This window comes from Leucoraja erinacea, unplaced genomic scaffold, assembly GCF_028641065.1.
Source record: "Leucoraja erinacea ecotype New England unplaced genomic scaffold, Leri_hhj_1 Leri_449S, whole genome shotgun sequence".
Classification (NCBI taxonomy): Eukaryota; Metazoa; Chordata; class Chondrichthyes; order Rajiformes; family Rajidae; genus Leucoraja; species Leucoraja erinaceus.
In genome coordinates, this window is record NW_026576350.1 from 90,753 (window position 1) to 107,500 (window position 16,748).

The following is a 16,748-nucleotide window of genomic DNA, read 5'->3' on the forward strand; positions in this document are numbered from 1 at the left end:
TGGGATGTACCTATGCCGAATGCGACCAGTATGGTATAACACAGGGATACAGAGAGTGGGATTGGGCATGGTCTAATTCAGGGATCTAGATAAATAATGTTAGGCATCCTGGTATTCTAACTAATTCTCTTTCATTTTAAAGATTCATCCATGTTCTGTCATAGCTTCAGTAAACCTAGTAAAATGTCAAAGACCTTGTGTGCAGTTTTGGTCTCCAAATTTGAGGAAGGACATTCGTGCTATTGAGGGAGTGCAATGTAGGTTCACCAGGTTAATTCCCAGGATGGAGGGACTGTCATATGTATGACTGGGTCTCTTTACTAATCCCACCGGCCCCCGGCAGAATGGGAATAAGGAATACCTTATATACTTTAAACAGCAAGAGTGCCAGCACCGAGTCTGAAGAAGGGTATCGACCCGAAACTTCACCCATTCCTTTTCTCCACAGATGATGCCCGACACGACTGAGTTACTCCAGTATTGTGTGTTCAGGGAATGCCTTAGTTGTGAAAAAAAAACTCTCCTTCTCCTGTTAAATCCCTCCATGGTCTCACATGTTCCTTAAACCCCCTGGAGCCTATTGGATAGAAATATAGAAAATAGGTGCAGGAGTAGGCCATTTTGCCCTTCGCTCCAGCACCACCATTCAATTTGATCACGGCTGATCAGCCAAAATCAGTACACCGTTTCTGCCTTCTCCCCATATCCCTTGACTCCACTATCTTCAAGAGCCCTATCTAACTCTGTTGGCTGATCATCCACAATCAGTACCCCGTCCCTGCCTTCTCCCCGTATACCTTGACTCCACTATCTTTAACTCTATCTAACTGTTGGCTGATCATCCACAATCAGTACCCCGTTTCTGTTTTCTCCCCATATCCCTTGATTCCATTAGCCCCAAGAGCTAAATCTAACTCTCTCTTGAAAACATCCAGCGAACCAGCCTCCATTGCTTTCTGTGGCAGAGAATTCCACAGATTCACACAACTCTCTGGGTGGGAAAGTTTCTCCTCATCTCAGTCCTAAATGGCCACAGATTCACAACTCTCTGGGTGGAAAAAGTTTATCCTCGTCTCAGTCCTAAATGGCCACAGACTCACAACTCTCTGGGTGGAAAATGTTTTTCATCTCTGTCCCAAAGGCCGACCTCTTATTATTAAACTGTGTGTGGCCCCTGGTTTTGGACTCCCCAAAACATCGGGAACATGTTTCCTGCATCTAGGTTGTTTAATCCCTTAAGAATTTTATATGTTTCTATAAAATCTCCTCTCATCCTTCGAAACTACTGCGAATATACTGTGAGCGGAGGTCCAGAACCTGGCGGACAGGTGCTCACGTAACAACTTGTCCCTAAACACCTTTGAAACTACTGCGAATATACTGTGATACTAACACATGGCATCTGTGTGGTATCTCAGCTGCACAGAGGCAGAGAGGAGAGCTCTTTAGCGATTATTGGGACACAGCTACCAGCCTTGGAGGGCATCTACTACACACGGTGCCTCAGGAAGGCCGTCAGCATCCACAAAGACTCCTCACACCCTTGTAATAGGCTGTTCGAACTCCTACCTTCCGACAGACGTTACAAGGCCTTCTACGCCCGCATCTGCAGACTCAGGAACAGCTTCATCCCCAGAGCTATCGCTGCTCTGAACCGGCCCTGCTGAGTGCCCACCCTAACCCCATGAACTGTATTCACGCACATCGACCCGGCACAGACATATTTGCACTTTAGACTGTTTTACTGTTCTTTTTTTTTATAAATCATGTTTCTCGGGGTATCTAAATCTAAATTTTATTTGTTGTTTAAGTTATGACTATCGGATGGAAGCTGCATACCAAATCTCATTGCACCTATGTGCAATGGCAATAAAATATATTATTATTATTATTATTATTATATAAGCCCAGTCGGTTTTCCAATTGCCACTTTTGATCTACACACATCTGTTGCTGGTGGCCCGGCCTTGAGCTGTGGATTTCTCTCCCTGAAATATCGTTCCTGTTTGCTGTTCCTCAAGTTCTACCTCACATCATCCGCCCACAATGTCTCAAAGCCGGGTGAAGGGCAGATCCAAAGGCTATCCAGGACTTCCAGTTCCTGCTGCAGGCCTTCTGACCAGCCAGCTCGCTGAGACCTGGGTGCAGGTCGATAATGAAGGACAATTGGAGGATGACATCAGCGGGCAGGGGATACAGGAGTCGGGGGTTGGGGAGGGGTCGGGTGGGGGCATGAGACACAGACCCAGGTCGGGCAGCGTAAAACTGCACAGGACCGACCAGGCGATGAAAAGGCTTCGAGCCGGTGAGTCAATGCGTGGAGTTTAGATGCAGAGGAGGGCAGAGGGGCGCAGCGAAGAGCCATGGAACAGGTGAAGAGGGCGGAGGGGATAAAGCAGATGATTGAGCAACTGCTGAGGGGGAAACAGGCCGGCAATGGTCCCCGCCTGAAGATGATCGAGACGGTGACTAAGATCTTGGAGGACATGGAGAAGATGGACCGAGCCCTGGACCAGATGGTCCGCAACATGGCCGAGATAGAGAGGGGGGAGAAGGTGAGGCTGGAGGAGCAGGCCGACCAGGACCTCGAGGAGACGGAGAAGGAGCAGAGGACAAGGTCCATCCTGAAGCAGGAAGTCCACGGGGCGGCTGTGGCCGACCTGAATGCGGAGAAGCTGGAGGAGGCATCGGCAGAGGAGGTGGACAGGGTGGTGATGGTGGTGCTGGAGGCGGTGGAGCGGGTGGTCGACGAGGTGATGGACAACGTCATCGGGAAGATGGTGGAGGACGAGAAGATGATGATCCAGGGTGATAACGTCCTGGGCGAGGTGGTGGACAAGCTGGCGCAAATGATGAAGGGTGACAGGGCAGGTTCGGGGCCAAAGATGGAGCCGCCACCGCAACCACCCGGGGAGAGGGCGGGGGGCCGCGGAGAGCCGGCGGCTCCAGAGGTGACCGCAGCCACAAAGAGGATGGAAGAGCAGCAGCGGGCACCGGTGCCAAGGGAGGAGGTTCCAGTGGTGCCAGAAAAGGCCAAGCCGGCAGAGGACAAAGTGCCCACTGAAACGCCTCCGGTGCGAGGAGAACCGGCAGCGCGAACACCGGTGGTGAGCGGGGGGCGGACACCTGAGGTGAGCGGGGGGAGGACACCAGAGGTGAGCGAGGGGAGGACACCAGAGGTGGGCGGGGGGAAGACACCAGAGGTGAGCGGGGGGCGGTCACCAGAGTTGGGCGGGGGGAGGACACCGGAGGTGGGCGGGGGGCGGTCACCAGAGGTGGGAGGGGGGAGGACACCAGAGGGGGGGGGGGAGGACACCAGAGGTGGGAGGGGGGAGGACACCGGAGGTGAGCGGGGGGAGGACACCGGAGGAGCCGGCAGCGGCGGTGGCGCCAGAAGAAGAAGGAGCACCCGCTGCAGAGTCGAGGGAGGAGACGCCTGTGGAAGAGGTGCCCGCTGAGATGGCCGCTGAAGAGGCACCCACTGAAGCACCCGCTGCGGCACCCACTGAAGAAATACCCGCTGAAGCACCCACTGAAGCACCCGCTGCGGCACCCGCTGAAGAAATACCCGCTGAAGCACCCGCTGAAGAAATACCCGCTGAAGCACCCACTGAAGAGGCACCCACTGAAGCACCCGCTGAAGAGGCACCCACTGAAGCACCCATTGAAGAGGCACCCACTGAAGCACCCGCTGAAGAGGCACCCACTGAAGCACCCATTGAAGGCACCCACTGAAGCACCCGCTGAAGAGGCACCCGCTGAAGAGGCACCCTCAACGGAGATGCCCGCAGAAGGGCAGCCCACCGAGGTGCCCGGAGAAGAGGAGCTTACCAAGATGGCGACGGAGGAAGTGCCTACTGAGATGCCCGCAGAGGAAGTGCCGGCAGAGATGCCCGCAGAACAGGCTCCCACGGAGATGCCGGACGAGGTGGCGCTGGAGGAGGTGCCCGCGGCAGAGGTGCTGCCGGAAGAACTGCCGGTGGCCGAGACGCTGGGGGGAGAGGAGGAGGTGCCGCCGCCTGCAGAAGAGGTGGCGAAAGAGGACGTGCCGGAGGACGACCCGCCCGCTGAGGAGACGCCGGTAGAGAAGGAGGCACCGGAGGACCTGCCGATGGAAGAGGTGGTGCCAACTGCGGAGGATGAACCGGCAGAAGAGGGCCCGGTGGAGCCGGCGCAGGCACCGGAAGAGGAGGCGCCGACAGACGAGATGCCAGAGGCGGCACAAGAGACGCCGGCAGAGGAAGCGACGGCAGCGGAGGCACCGGCAGAGGAGGGGCCAACAGAGGAAACGTCGGAAGCAGAGGTGCCACCGGGGGCCGAGGGCGAGGCAGCGGCAGAGGAGGAATCACCGGGGGAGGCCACGGCAACAGACGAGGCACCGGCGGAGGAGACGCCAGCTGGTGAGGCAGCGGCGGAGGAAGAGGCAGAGGGGGAAATGCCGGGAGAGGAGGTGCCTGGCAGAAGGGCCGGTGGAGGAGACTCCAGTGGGAGATGAGGCAACGGCGGAGGAAACACCGGCAGATGAGTTGCCGGCAGAGGAGACGCCGGCACCAGGAGAGGAACCAGCGGCAGAGGAAGGGCCAACACAGGAGGAACCAGCAGGAGAGGTGTCAACAGAGGAGGTGGCAGCGGCAGAGGTGGACCAACCGCCGGTGCCCGCAGAGGAAGGGCTGGCACAGGAGGAAACACCAGAAGCGACGGTAGAGGCGGCTCCGGTAGAAGAGGAGCCGACGCCAGAGGAAATACCTTCAGTGGGAGCGCCGGCGGAGGAAGCGAGGCCGCAAGAGGCGGCGGAGGGCGATGCGCCCCCGATGCCGCCCGCAGCCAGTGCCACCACGGCGGACGAGGACATCGCCAAGGTGTCCGAGGCCCTGCGGCAGATTTATGCCACCCTGGCGGAGATGGTGACGGGCCCCATCGACTTCACCCAATTCAAGGCCATCCTGGCGTCCCTGCGGTACGAGGTGGCGGAGAGCGAACTGCAGCTGTCGTTCGCCAGCCTGGACCTGGACAAGGATGGGGTGGTGGGCGCCGAGGACTTTGTGGGCACCATGACCAACGAGCGGCTCTTTGCCCGCTTTATCATGGCGTTGCCAGACACCTGCGCCGACAACGCCCACCAGAAGGGGTTCCTGGACGACCGTATCTTCTTCGAGATTCTGACGGTGCTGCTGAGGGCCCAGACCCTCTCCGAGGCCACCATGATCACCCTGGTGGAGTACTACTACCGCAAGAAGAAAGGGGCCAGGCTGAAGTCCACGAAGGTGGAGAGTGAAGCTTTGAAGGACCGCACCTTCATGGGCGTCTCGGTCTACAGCCTCATCCAGTACCTAGACGTCTTGGAGCCCGATGATGACTACAAGGAGAATGCGTTGACTCCAGTCCAAGAGGAAGCCTTCAACGAGGTCTTCCAGCTCTTCCAGAAGGCTGGCGAAGATGGCAATGCCATCATCGAACCGGCGGGCATCTTGGAGATGATGCGCCGCATGTCCATGCAGGTGAGGAACCCGTTCATCCCAGATGAGGAGAAGCTGCTGACGGTGAACCGGGGCAAGGGGGTGACGCTGGGGGACTTCCTGAGGATCCTGAGCAACACTAGCACCTTCGCCAGCTTCCTCAAGCCCATCGCCTCGCCGGCCTGCGGGCTCCCCCTGCCCCCCGAGCTGATGGCCTTCGGCCTGCTGCTCGACAACCTGGAGGCGGTGGCCGTCCAGCCCGAGACCCGCCAGGCCCTGGTGGACTTTTACCGCGGCAGGTTTGGCAAGGTGAAGGGCAAGCTGCCGTCCCACGCCCGCGTCCCACAGCAGCAGCCCGCCAGCCTGACCAAAAAGGGCGCCAAACAGCAGAAAATGGCCGCCAGGGGAGCGGGCGGCGAGGGGGTCAGGAGGGCGAAGGCTGGGGAGGGGGGCCCGGTCAGAACCCGGCCCAGGACGGTGGAGGAGAGCCGGGGGGGCAGGCAGCAGCCTCCTCCCCTCCCCGGAGCGGACGGCCGCAGGCAGTCGTCCAGGAGGGGCACGCCTCAGGTGCGGGGGAGGGCGGCGGCCACCAGAGAGAAGATGCCGGTCACGGCGGACGGAGGAACGGCCAACCGCCAGAGCATCCTGCAGAATGTCCGTACCTATCGGCAGCAGTGCGCCAGCTGGGTGGTGCAGCCCGACTCCCAGGCCCCGAGGCCCCTGAGGAAGAAGGCCAAGTGAGCGGCCATTCCGGCGACCTCGCTCCGTCCTGTCCGCCCGCCGCTGCCGTCCTCCCTGCTTAATAAAACGCCTGCTGCTCGTAGCTCCGTGTACCTGCTGTCGCCTTGTGTTTCTCTCAGTCTCTATTCATTTGGCTCATTTATCCCTTAGATTCATTCATTTTATTGCCTCTTAAGTAATTTTATTTATCCGTTATATTCATTCATTTTATATCATGCATAGTGCCTCTTAAGATTGTTTATTTATGCATTTGTTATATTCATTTAATACGCATTTATTTATTATTGTGCATATTGTCAATTATTATTTATTCGTTATAGTCATTTATTTCATATTGTGCATATTATCTATTATTAATTATTATTTATTCGTTATATATTGTGCCTATGCCTATTAATCATTATTTATTTGTTATATCCACTTATTTAATAATGTGCATATTGTCTATTAATTATTATTTATTTGTTATATTCATTTATTTGTCTATATTGTAGCAATGTTACAAAATTTTGAGATTTAAAAAATCAAGTCTGCAATTATCCCATCAGATAAAGCATAAAAATAAGTTTAATTTGACACCTAATTCACTTTCATATCTTCAGTATTAAAAAGGTTATGGCCATTTTCATACTAGGAAATTATCATCTTGTTCCCTATTGCTTTTCCATTGACTCAACACAAAAGCTGTGATCGGGTACAGTCAAAAGCCCATAACTTTCTTAAAAATTAAGAGAACTGAAAGAAATGTTCAGTTATTATAGATTGAAGCATTCTGAAACAAATATGAAACAATCTTACTTGGATAACCTGAAATTAAAGCATCTAATTAAATTGTTACCTCATTGTAGCTAATTACAAAATTCAATAACTACAGCGAAACATCTATCAATTTCTTAAGAAAAGATTAACATTTTTAAATAGCCTGTGTCCAAATAACATCACACAAGAATTCACAATATAACATGATTTTTAAATCTCATTGTCATGAATTTATAGGCCAAATGGAGGGAATTTAATGTTTAATTCCCGTAAATTAATGGCCATTTTAATCATCTTGCGAGTGGGTTTTTGTGGAACGCGATCAATTGGAACGTTGCGGTTTGCGGTGAATTTTAACCCCATATAGGCAGGAAAAACACTGCCGGTTCGTATGGGGCCAAAATCACATTTTCGCCAAGGAAATTTTGATTAAAGTCATCCTAAGAAGCAAGTTTATATGTTAAATATAGACTTACCTTATGTTTTGACCCCTACGTGAGATCTGTCCCGTTGTCGGCATTCGAAGTTGCTTTTGTATTTTACTCCAGCTATTAAATTGTCCCGCGATGTTTTTTAAAGCTTCGGAGAAGGAAAGTCGGAACAATTTTTCAGCATCAGCTAGCAGCCCCGAGAAAATATATCTTGGACATGCAGGAGAAAACGGCATTTTTAATCACGCCCCCCCCCCCTTCCACGATTTTTCAGCATTAGCTGAACAGCCTGAGGAAGTTCATAGAAACATAGAAAATAGCGGAAGTGAACAGCCGACATTTGCCGTGGAGATTTAAAGGTCCAAAATATCGGGAATTATCGCGTTTGCTCGCTGAATTTCATCAAAAGTCAATAATGCCTTACTTTTGATGAAATTCAGCGAGCAAACGCGATAATAATGCCTTACTTTTGATGAAATTCAGCGAGCAAACGCGATAATTCCCGATATTTTGGACCTTTAAATCTGCACGGCAAATGTCGGCTGTTCACTTCCACTGGATTGGCACCTTCAGCTCCCTCTTTAATTTACCTTAGTTTCTACCTTTTTTTTCCGGTAAATCTAGGTAGCTGTGCCTCACGGTCACCCCGACTGGCACAATAAATTGCAGATCAAAACCTGGCCGTTTTCTATGTTTTTAACGGGTGGGAAAGTACGTGTTTTCCCATTCACTAACATGTGCCGATGTATAACATGTACTCCAGTTGAGATTTTCGGTCACGTGGGTGCGGATCTACGCTCCAGTGACCTTTCGTGAAATCACCCTATACACCATATGTACACCAGCCACTATATGTACACCAGCCACTGTACACCATATGTACACCAGCCACTATATGTACACCATATGTACACCAGCCACTATATGTACACCAGCCACTATATGTACACCAGTCACTGTACACCATATGTACACCAGCCACTATATGTACACTATATGTACACCAGCCACTATATCAGTGGTTCCCAACGTGGGGCGTACGCCCCACAGGGGGGCAATTTGATTTTTAAGGGGGGTAATTGAGCGCGACTGAAGAGGTCTGGGTCCAAATTTTCGATTTTGATTTTTTTTGGATTTTCCATCAGGTAAACATATGTAGTTTATGTTTCAGATGTTATTTTGAGTAAATAATGTTTTGGGGGTAAAAAAGGTCTTTATTGTGCAGTTATTACATAATCACCGCGCCATCGCTCTTCATGCACGTCGCACGAAGCGCGCGAGGTCATGGGAGAACCTTATTTATTGAATTGGATTTAGAAGTTCACTTTTTAAATGATAAGAATTATATATCACCACATGGGGGGGGGGCATCAGGATTTTAGAGGTGATTAGGTGGGGCATGACCAAAAAAAGGTTGGGAACCACTGCACTATATGTATTTGAGTATAGGAGCAGGATTATATAAGGATTTGAGTATAGGAGCAGGGAGGTTCTACTGCAGTTGTACAGGGTCTTGGTGAGACCACACCTGGAGTATTGCGTACAGTTTTGGTCTCCAAATCTGAGGAAGGACATTATTGCCATAGAGGGAGTGCAGAGACGGTTCACCAGACTGATTCCTGGGATGTCAGGACTGTCTTATGAAGAAAGACTGGATAGACTTGGTTTATACTCTCTAGAATTTAGAAGATTGAGAGGGGATCTTATAGAAACTTACAAAATTCTTAAGGGGTTGGACAGGCTAGATGCAGGAAGATTTGCTTCCCGATGTTGGGAAGTCCAGGACAAGGGGGTCACAGCTTAAGGATAAGGGGGAAATCCTTTAAAACCGAGATGAGAAGAACTTTTTTCACACAGAGAGTGGTGAATCTGTGGAACTCTCTGCCGCAGAGGGTAGTCGAGGCCACAGTTCATTGGCTATATTTAAGAGGGAGTTAGATGTGGCCCTTGTGGCTAAGGGGATCAGGGGGTATGGAGAGAAGGCAGGTATGGGATACTGAGTTGGATGATCAGCCATGATCATATTGAATGGCGAATGGTGCAGGCTAGAAGGGCCGAATGGCCTCTACTCCTGCACCTAATTTCTATGTTTCTACGTACACCAGCCACTATATGTACACTATATGTACACCAGCCACTATATGTACACCAGCCACTATATGTACACCAGCCACTATATGTACACTATATGTACACCAGCCACTATATGTACACCAAATTATATGCATTTCGTTGTCTCTGTACTGTACACTGACAATTAAAATTGAATCTGAATCTGATATACATTTGAACACTATTCAAATATTTACAAAGCCATACAAAAAAGAAAATAATAATTTGGAGATGTTGCATTCAATTCCATCGTCCAAATCGACTCCCCACAGGCGAGAGAAAACCAAAGATTATAGAGCTCTCGTATAAAGATATATCTTTGGAGAAAACGGCGTATTAATGCCCCAATTCCCCCCTCAAAGGCGCCAACAGCAGCTGAAGGTACATTTTGTAACATGCCTATATTATATTGTTCCTGTTATCTGCTAATTGTTATTTAATCGCTATATTCATTAGTTTTAGACCCGAGTCTACGACGACGTCGCCTCTGAGGTGATTTGACTCCCAACCGCCGCTCGAGCTCGAGCTCCGACCAACTGCCGCCCAACCGTCGCCGCCGCCCGCGCGCGCACGTGACCCCTTCCCGCCTCCCGCGGGCTCGGCCAATCCCCAGCCTCACGGTCCCGGCCAACCAATCCCCGACCTCGCAACGGGCGGCCAATCCGTGTCCTCACGCCGTCGGGCCAATCCCAGTCGAGCCCGCAACCCCCCCTCGGCCAATCCCAGTCCGCGGCGCCTCACGCCGTCCAGCCAATGCCCAGCCAGCTCTCGCGGGCGGCCAATCGCGTGCTCTTACGCCGTCGTCCAGTTCCCCACTCCCCCTTCACCACGCCGTCGGCCAATCACCACCAAGCCCGCACGGGCGTCCAATCAGTTGCTCCCTTTCGCCACGCCGTCGGCCAATCGCCACCAAGCTCGCACGGGCGTCCAATCAGTTGCTCCCCTTCACCACGCCGTCGGCCAATCACCACCAAGCCCGCACGGGCGTCCAATCAGCTGCTCCCCTTCACCACGCCGTCGGCCAATCACCACCAAGCTCGCACGGGCGTCCAATCAGCTGCTCCCCTTCACCACGCCCTCGGCCAATCACCACCAAGCTCTCACGGGCGTCCAATCAGTTGCTCCCCTTCACCACGCCGTCAGCCAATCACCACCAAGCTCGCACGGGCGTCCAATCGTGGTCAGCCAGTCCACGTCGGGCGGCCAATCAGCTGCTCCCTTTCGCCACGCCGTCAGCCAATCCCCACCAAGCTCGCACGGGCGGCCAATCAGCTGCTCCCCTTCATCACGCCCTCGGCCAATCGGCAGCCTTGGCGTCTCTCGCTCAGCCAATCGCCTCCCACTCCCAACCAATGACATCTCAACTAATTGAGATGATTTTGGAGTTAAATTACTTTAATTTACTCTAATTTAATCCAATTTAATTTAATGCAATTGGAGTTAAATGGCTCAAGAGGCAATATGCACAATGTGAGGAAAGGGTTAATAGGGATAGTTGATTTAGACTAGAAATCCTGAGAAATAGCTGAGGTTGGATAATAGTGAGCTTCAGCAGAAACACCTGACCGACCGACCGCGCTTTGCTGGATAGTAACAGCAGAAGAACAGATAGTGATATTTTAAGGTTGAGAATTAGAAGATAAGCAGTCCAGCAGAAACATTACGAGAACTGGGGAACTGGGCAGGAACTACTCTGCACCGCACACGCTTAATAAGATACATGAATATTACGACAACACCCATCATGACGAGGAAACACTTTTTCACCCAGAGAGTTGAGAGTCTGTCGAATTCTCTGCCTCAGAGGGCGGTGGAGGCCGGTTCTCTGGATGCTTTCACGAGAGAGTTAGATAGGGCTCATAAAGATAGCGGAGTCAGGGGATATGGGGAGAAGGCAGGAACGGGGTACTGATTGGGGATGATCAGCCATGATCATAGAAACATAGAAATTAGGTGCAGGAGTAGGCCATTCGGCCCTTCGAGCCTGCACCGCCATTCAATATGACCATGGCTGATCATCCAACTCAGTATCCCGTACCTGCCTTCTCTCCATACCCCCTGATCCCCTTAGCCACAAGGGCCACATCTAACTCCCTCTTAAATATAGCAGGAACTACTATAGTGAATGGCGGTGCTGGCTCGAAGGGCCAAATGGCCTCTACTCCTGCACCTATTGTCTATTGACATGTACACTGGTTTGATCCTACATACTAGGGACCATATACAATTTATAGAGACCTATTAACCTACAAACCTGCACGCCTTTGGGATGTGGGAGGAAACCGGAGCACCCAGAGAAAACCCACACAGTCACAGGGAGAACGTACAAACTTAGTACTGACAGCACCCGAGGTCAGGATCAAACCTGGCCCTCTGGTGCTGTGAGGCAGCAACTCTACCGCTGCGCCACCTTGCCACCTCTTAACCTAAACATACAGAGTTGTTTCCACTAGTGGGAGAGTCTAAGACCAGAGGGCACAGCCTCAGAATTAAAGGACGTTCCTTTGGCAGGGAGACGAGGAGGAATTTCTTTAGCCAGAGGGTGGTGAATCTGTGGGATTCTTTGCCACAGACGGCGGTGGAGGCCACAAGTCAGTGGATATTTTTAAGGCAGAGATAGATAGATGGATTCTTGATTAGTACGGGCGTCAGGGGTTATGGGGAGAAGGCAGGAGAATGGGGTTAGGAGGGAGAGATAGATCAGCCGTGATTGAATGGCGGAGTAGACTTACATAGAAAATAGGTGCAGGAGGAGGCCATTCAGCCCTTCGAGCCAGCACCATCCGCCATTCATTGTGATCATGGCTGATCGTCCCCAATCAATAACCCGTGCCTGCCTTCTCCCCATATCCCTTGACTCCACTAGCCCCTAGAACTCTATCTAACTCTCTCTTAAATCCATCCAGTGACTTGGCCTCCACTGCCCTCTGTGGCAGGGAATTCCACAAATTCACCACTCTCTGGGTGAAAAGGTTTACATAGAAACATAGAAATTAGGTGCAGGAGTAGAGGCCATTCGGCCCTTCGAGCCTGCACCGCCATTCAATATGATCATGGCTGATCATCCAACTCAGTATCCCGTACCTGCCTTCTCTACATACCCCCTGATCCCCTTAGCCACAAGGGCCACATCTAACTCCCTCTTAAATATAGCCAATGAACTGGCCTCGACTACCCTCTGTGGCAGAGAGTTCCAGAGATTCACCACTCACTGTGTGAAAAAAGTTCTTCTCATCTCGGTTTTAAAGGATTTCCCCCTTATCCTTAAGCTGTGACCCCTTGTCCTGGACTTCCCCAACATCGGGAACAATCTTCCTGCATCTAGCCTGTCCAACCCTTTAAGAATTTTGTAAGTTTCTATAAGATCCCTTCTCAATCTCCTAAATTCTAGAGAGTATAAACCAAGTCTATCCAGTCTTTCTTCATAAGACAGTCCTGACATCCCAGGAATCAGTCTGGTGAACCGTCTCTGCACTCCCTCTATGGCAATAATGTCCTTCCTCAGATTTGGAGACCAAAACTGTACGCAATACAACAGGTGTGGTCTCACCAACACCCTGTACAACTGCAGTAGAACCTCCCTGCTCTTATACTCAAATCCTTTTGCAATGAAAGCTAACATACCATTCGCTTTCATTACTGCCTGCTGCACCTGCATGCCTACCTTCAATGACTGGTGTACCATGACACCCAGGTCTCGCTGCATCTCCCCCTTTCCCAATCGGCCACCATTTAGATAATAGTCTGCTTTCCCGTTTTTGCCACCAAAATGGATAACCTCACATTTATCCACATTATACTGCATCTGCCAAACATTTGCCCACTCACCCAGCCTATCCAAGTCACCTTGCAGTCTCCTAGCATCCTCCTCACAGCTAACACTGCCCCCCAGCTTAGTGTCATCCACAAACTTGGAGATATTGCCTTCAATTCCCTCATCCAGATCATTAATATATATTGTAAATAGCTGGGGTCCCAGCACTGAGCCTTGCGGTACACCACTAGTCACTGCGTGCCATTGTGAAAAGGACCCGTTTGTTCTCACCTCAGTCTTAAATGGCCTCCCCTTTATTCTAAGACTGTGTGTGTGGCCCCTGGTTCTGGACTCGCCCAACATTGGGAACATTTTTTCCTGCATCTAGCTTGTCCAGTCCTTTTATAATTTGATATGTGTCTATAAGATCCCCTCCCTCCCTCCCTCCCTCATCCTTCTAAACTCCAGTGAATACAAGCCTAGTCTTTTCAATCCTTCCTCATACGACAGTCCCGCCATCCCAGGGATCAATCTCGTGAACCTACGCACCACCGAATGGCCCGATGAGACTTCACGAGGCCGCCCGCCTTTTTGTCTCTGTCCCTCTCGCATTCGGACAATCGAGGAAAGCACCATTCAGACCCACAGGTTTCGTTTCAAAAAAGCAGTATTTCTTTTTTTCCTTCTCTCTTTCTCTTTCTCGTTCCCCCTCTCGAACGAGCGGTACAATCAAGACATTTTAAAAACCTGCGCTACAAAAAAAGTGTTACAAACTAATGACTTTTATGTACTTTTTTTTTACAAAAGGGGGTCGGTGGGGGGAACTGGCCGGGGACGAGAGCAAGAGAGATACGTAATGGGAACTGTGGCGATATTTTGTAAATGCGATTTCTACAGAGTTGGGACCAAATCATTTAACTCTAATATGCGCGAGGGGGCCGGTTTCTGCTTCTGGGGCCCCCCGTGTGATCCGCTGGGGCGTGGGGGGATTGGGAGGGGGTTGGGGGGGGGGGAGTTGATGCCAGGGGACCAGGGCATGAAGTAAAAAGGTGGCAGGACTCTCCGCCTGAAGGCAGATTTCTTTTTAAAAATCCGCGGAGGGCGGCATTCCACACCCTCCAGCGGCGGCGAGGCAGGGTCGACGAGGAAATCCCGGCCTTTGCCGGCAGTCGATGGGAGAGGAGGAGAAATAAGGGGGGAGCTGGAGAGCACGGAGTTGGATTGGGTTGGTGGGATCGGATAACACACACTCACCTCTCTTCCCACTCTCTCTCTCACACACACACACCCTCCCTCTCTCTCTCTCTCTCTCACACACACTCTTTTTATTTATTTATCCCTCTCTCTCTTCACACACATACACACACATACACCCACACACTCTCTCTCTCTAAATATACCCAAGAATTGATTCTCTCTCTCCTCTCTCACACACACACACCTCTCTCTCTCACACACACACCTCTCTCTCTCACACACACACACACACTCCCTACGCATTCACACACACACACCCCCTCTCTCTCACACACACACACCCTCTCTCTCACACACACACACCCCCTCTCACACACACACACACCCCCTCTCTCATACACACACACACACACACACACACACACACACACACGCTCACACACACACACACACACCCCTCTCTCTCTCTCTCACACACACACACCCCCCCTCTCTCTCTCTCACACACACACACACCCCTCTCTCTCTCACACACACACACACACTGTCTCTCTCACACACACACCCCTCTGTCTGTCTCTCTCTCTCACACACACACACACCCCCTCTCTCTCACACACACACACACCCCTCTCTCACACACACCCCTCTCTCTATCTCACACACACACACCCGATGTATCCTACTGAACGCAGTCGCCCCCGAATCAGAGGCTGGCAAGAAACGGGCAAAGAAGATCTCGGCGGGGGGGAGGTCGGGAGGCGGACTCAATATTTAGTGTCGGGGACAATTTAACTGTACAGAGATATACAAACACCTTGAGTTCAAAAATTATACAAAATAGCAAAATATTTAAAGCAAGAGTTTCCCGTTTCGGTGAATCTTTAAGATCTTTCCCAGGCGTTGCTTCGCCGTCGCGAGGCCTTTCTTCGGACGTTTGCCTGTGTACGGGTTGGCAAAGGGGCAGATATTAGTATCCTCAAAAACCCAAAGTGCCCACCCCCTCACACACACACACACACAGGTACAGCAGGCAGTGAAGAAAGCGAATGGCCTGTTGGCCTTCATAACAAGAGGAGTTGAGTATAGGAGCAAAGAGGTCCTTCTGCAGTTGTATCAGGGCCCTGGTGAGACCACACCTGGGTATTGTGTACTCAATATTGGCCTGTCGGGCCTTCATAACAAGAGGAGTAGAGTACAGGAGCAAAGAGGTCCTTCTGCAGTTGTACAAGACCCTGGTGAGACCACACCTGGAGTATTGCGTACAGTTTTGGCCTCTTGGCCTTCATAACAAGAGGAGTTGAGTACAGGAGCAAAGAGGTCCTTCTGCAGTTGTACAGGGCCCTGGTGAGACCACACCTGGAGTATTGTGTGCAGTTTTGGCGTCCAAATTTGATGAAGGACATTCTTGCTATTGAGGGAGCCCAGCGTAGGTTCACCAGGTTAATTCCTGGGATGGCGGGACTGTCATATTCTGAGAGAATGGGTCAACTGGGCTTGTATACTCTGGAGTTTAGAAGGATGAGAGGGCATCTTATAGAGACATATAAAAATTCTTAAGGGATAAGACAGGCTAGGTGCAGGAAACATGTTCCCGATGTAGGGGGAGTCCAGAACCAGGGGATGGCGGGACTGTCATATGCTGAGAGAATGTGGAGCGGCTGGGCTTGTACACTCTGTGGAGTTTAGAAGGATGAGAGGATATCTTATTGAAACATAAAAGATTATTAAGGGATCGGACACGCTAGAGGCAGGAGACATGTTCCCGATGTTGGGGGAGTCCAGAACCAGGGGCCACACACACAGTTTGAGAATAAGGGGTCGGCCATTTGGAACGGATATGAAGAAAATGTTTTTCACCCAGAGAGTTGTGAGTCTGTGGAATTCTCTGCCGCAGAAGGCAGTGGAGGCCGGTTCTCTGGATGCTTTAAAGAGAGAGCTAGATAGGGCTCTTAAAGATAGCAGAGTCAGGGGATATGGGGAGAAGGCAGGAACGGGGTACTGATTGGGGATGATCAGCCGTGATCACATTGAATGGCGGTGCTGGCTCGAAGGGCCGAATGGCCTCTACTTCTGCACCTATTGTCTATTGTCTATACTGGGTTAGGAGGGGGGAATAAGGGAACCCAGGTAGATGTGATGTACAGGGTAACGAGAGGGTAAATAGGGGAACCCAGGTAAGATGTGATATACCTGGGTTCCCCTATTTCTTATAGAAACTTACAAAATTCTTAAGGGGTTGGACAGGCTAGATGCAGGAAGATTGTTCCCGATGTTGGGGAAGTCCAGAACAAGGGG

General features: G+C 51.2%; 2 protein-coding genes across 2 annotated transcripts in view; one reads left to right on the top strand and one right to left on the bottom strand.

Moving 5' to 3' along the window:
• The first annotated feature begins 4,095 nt into the window (after window positions 1-4,095).
• On the top strand, window positions 4,096-6,273 carry LOC129693852 (uncharacterized). The gene has a single exon (XM_055630610.1). It carries the CDS (start codon window positions 4,140-4,142, stop codon window positions 6,195-6,197), a length of 2,058 nt encoding a protein of 685 aa, XP_055486585.1. The 5' UTR covers window positions 4,096-4,139; the 3' UTR covers window positions 6,198-6,273.
• Window positions 6,274-15,079: 8,806 nt separating this feature from the next.
• The window catches only part of LOC129693848 (histone lysine demethylase PHF8-like), a gene marked incomplete at its 5' end in the record, with an annotated part of 10,334 nt that continues 8,665 nt past the window's right edge, over window positions 15,080-16,748 (bottom strand). The window contains one exon of the mRNA XM_055630606.1: window positions 15,080-15,391. Coding sequence (XP_055486581.1) covers window positions 15,335-15,391 — 57 coding nt within the window. The remainder of the gene's footprint in view (window positions 15,392-16,748) is intronic.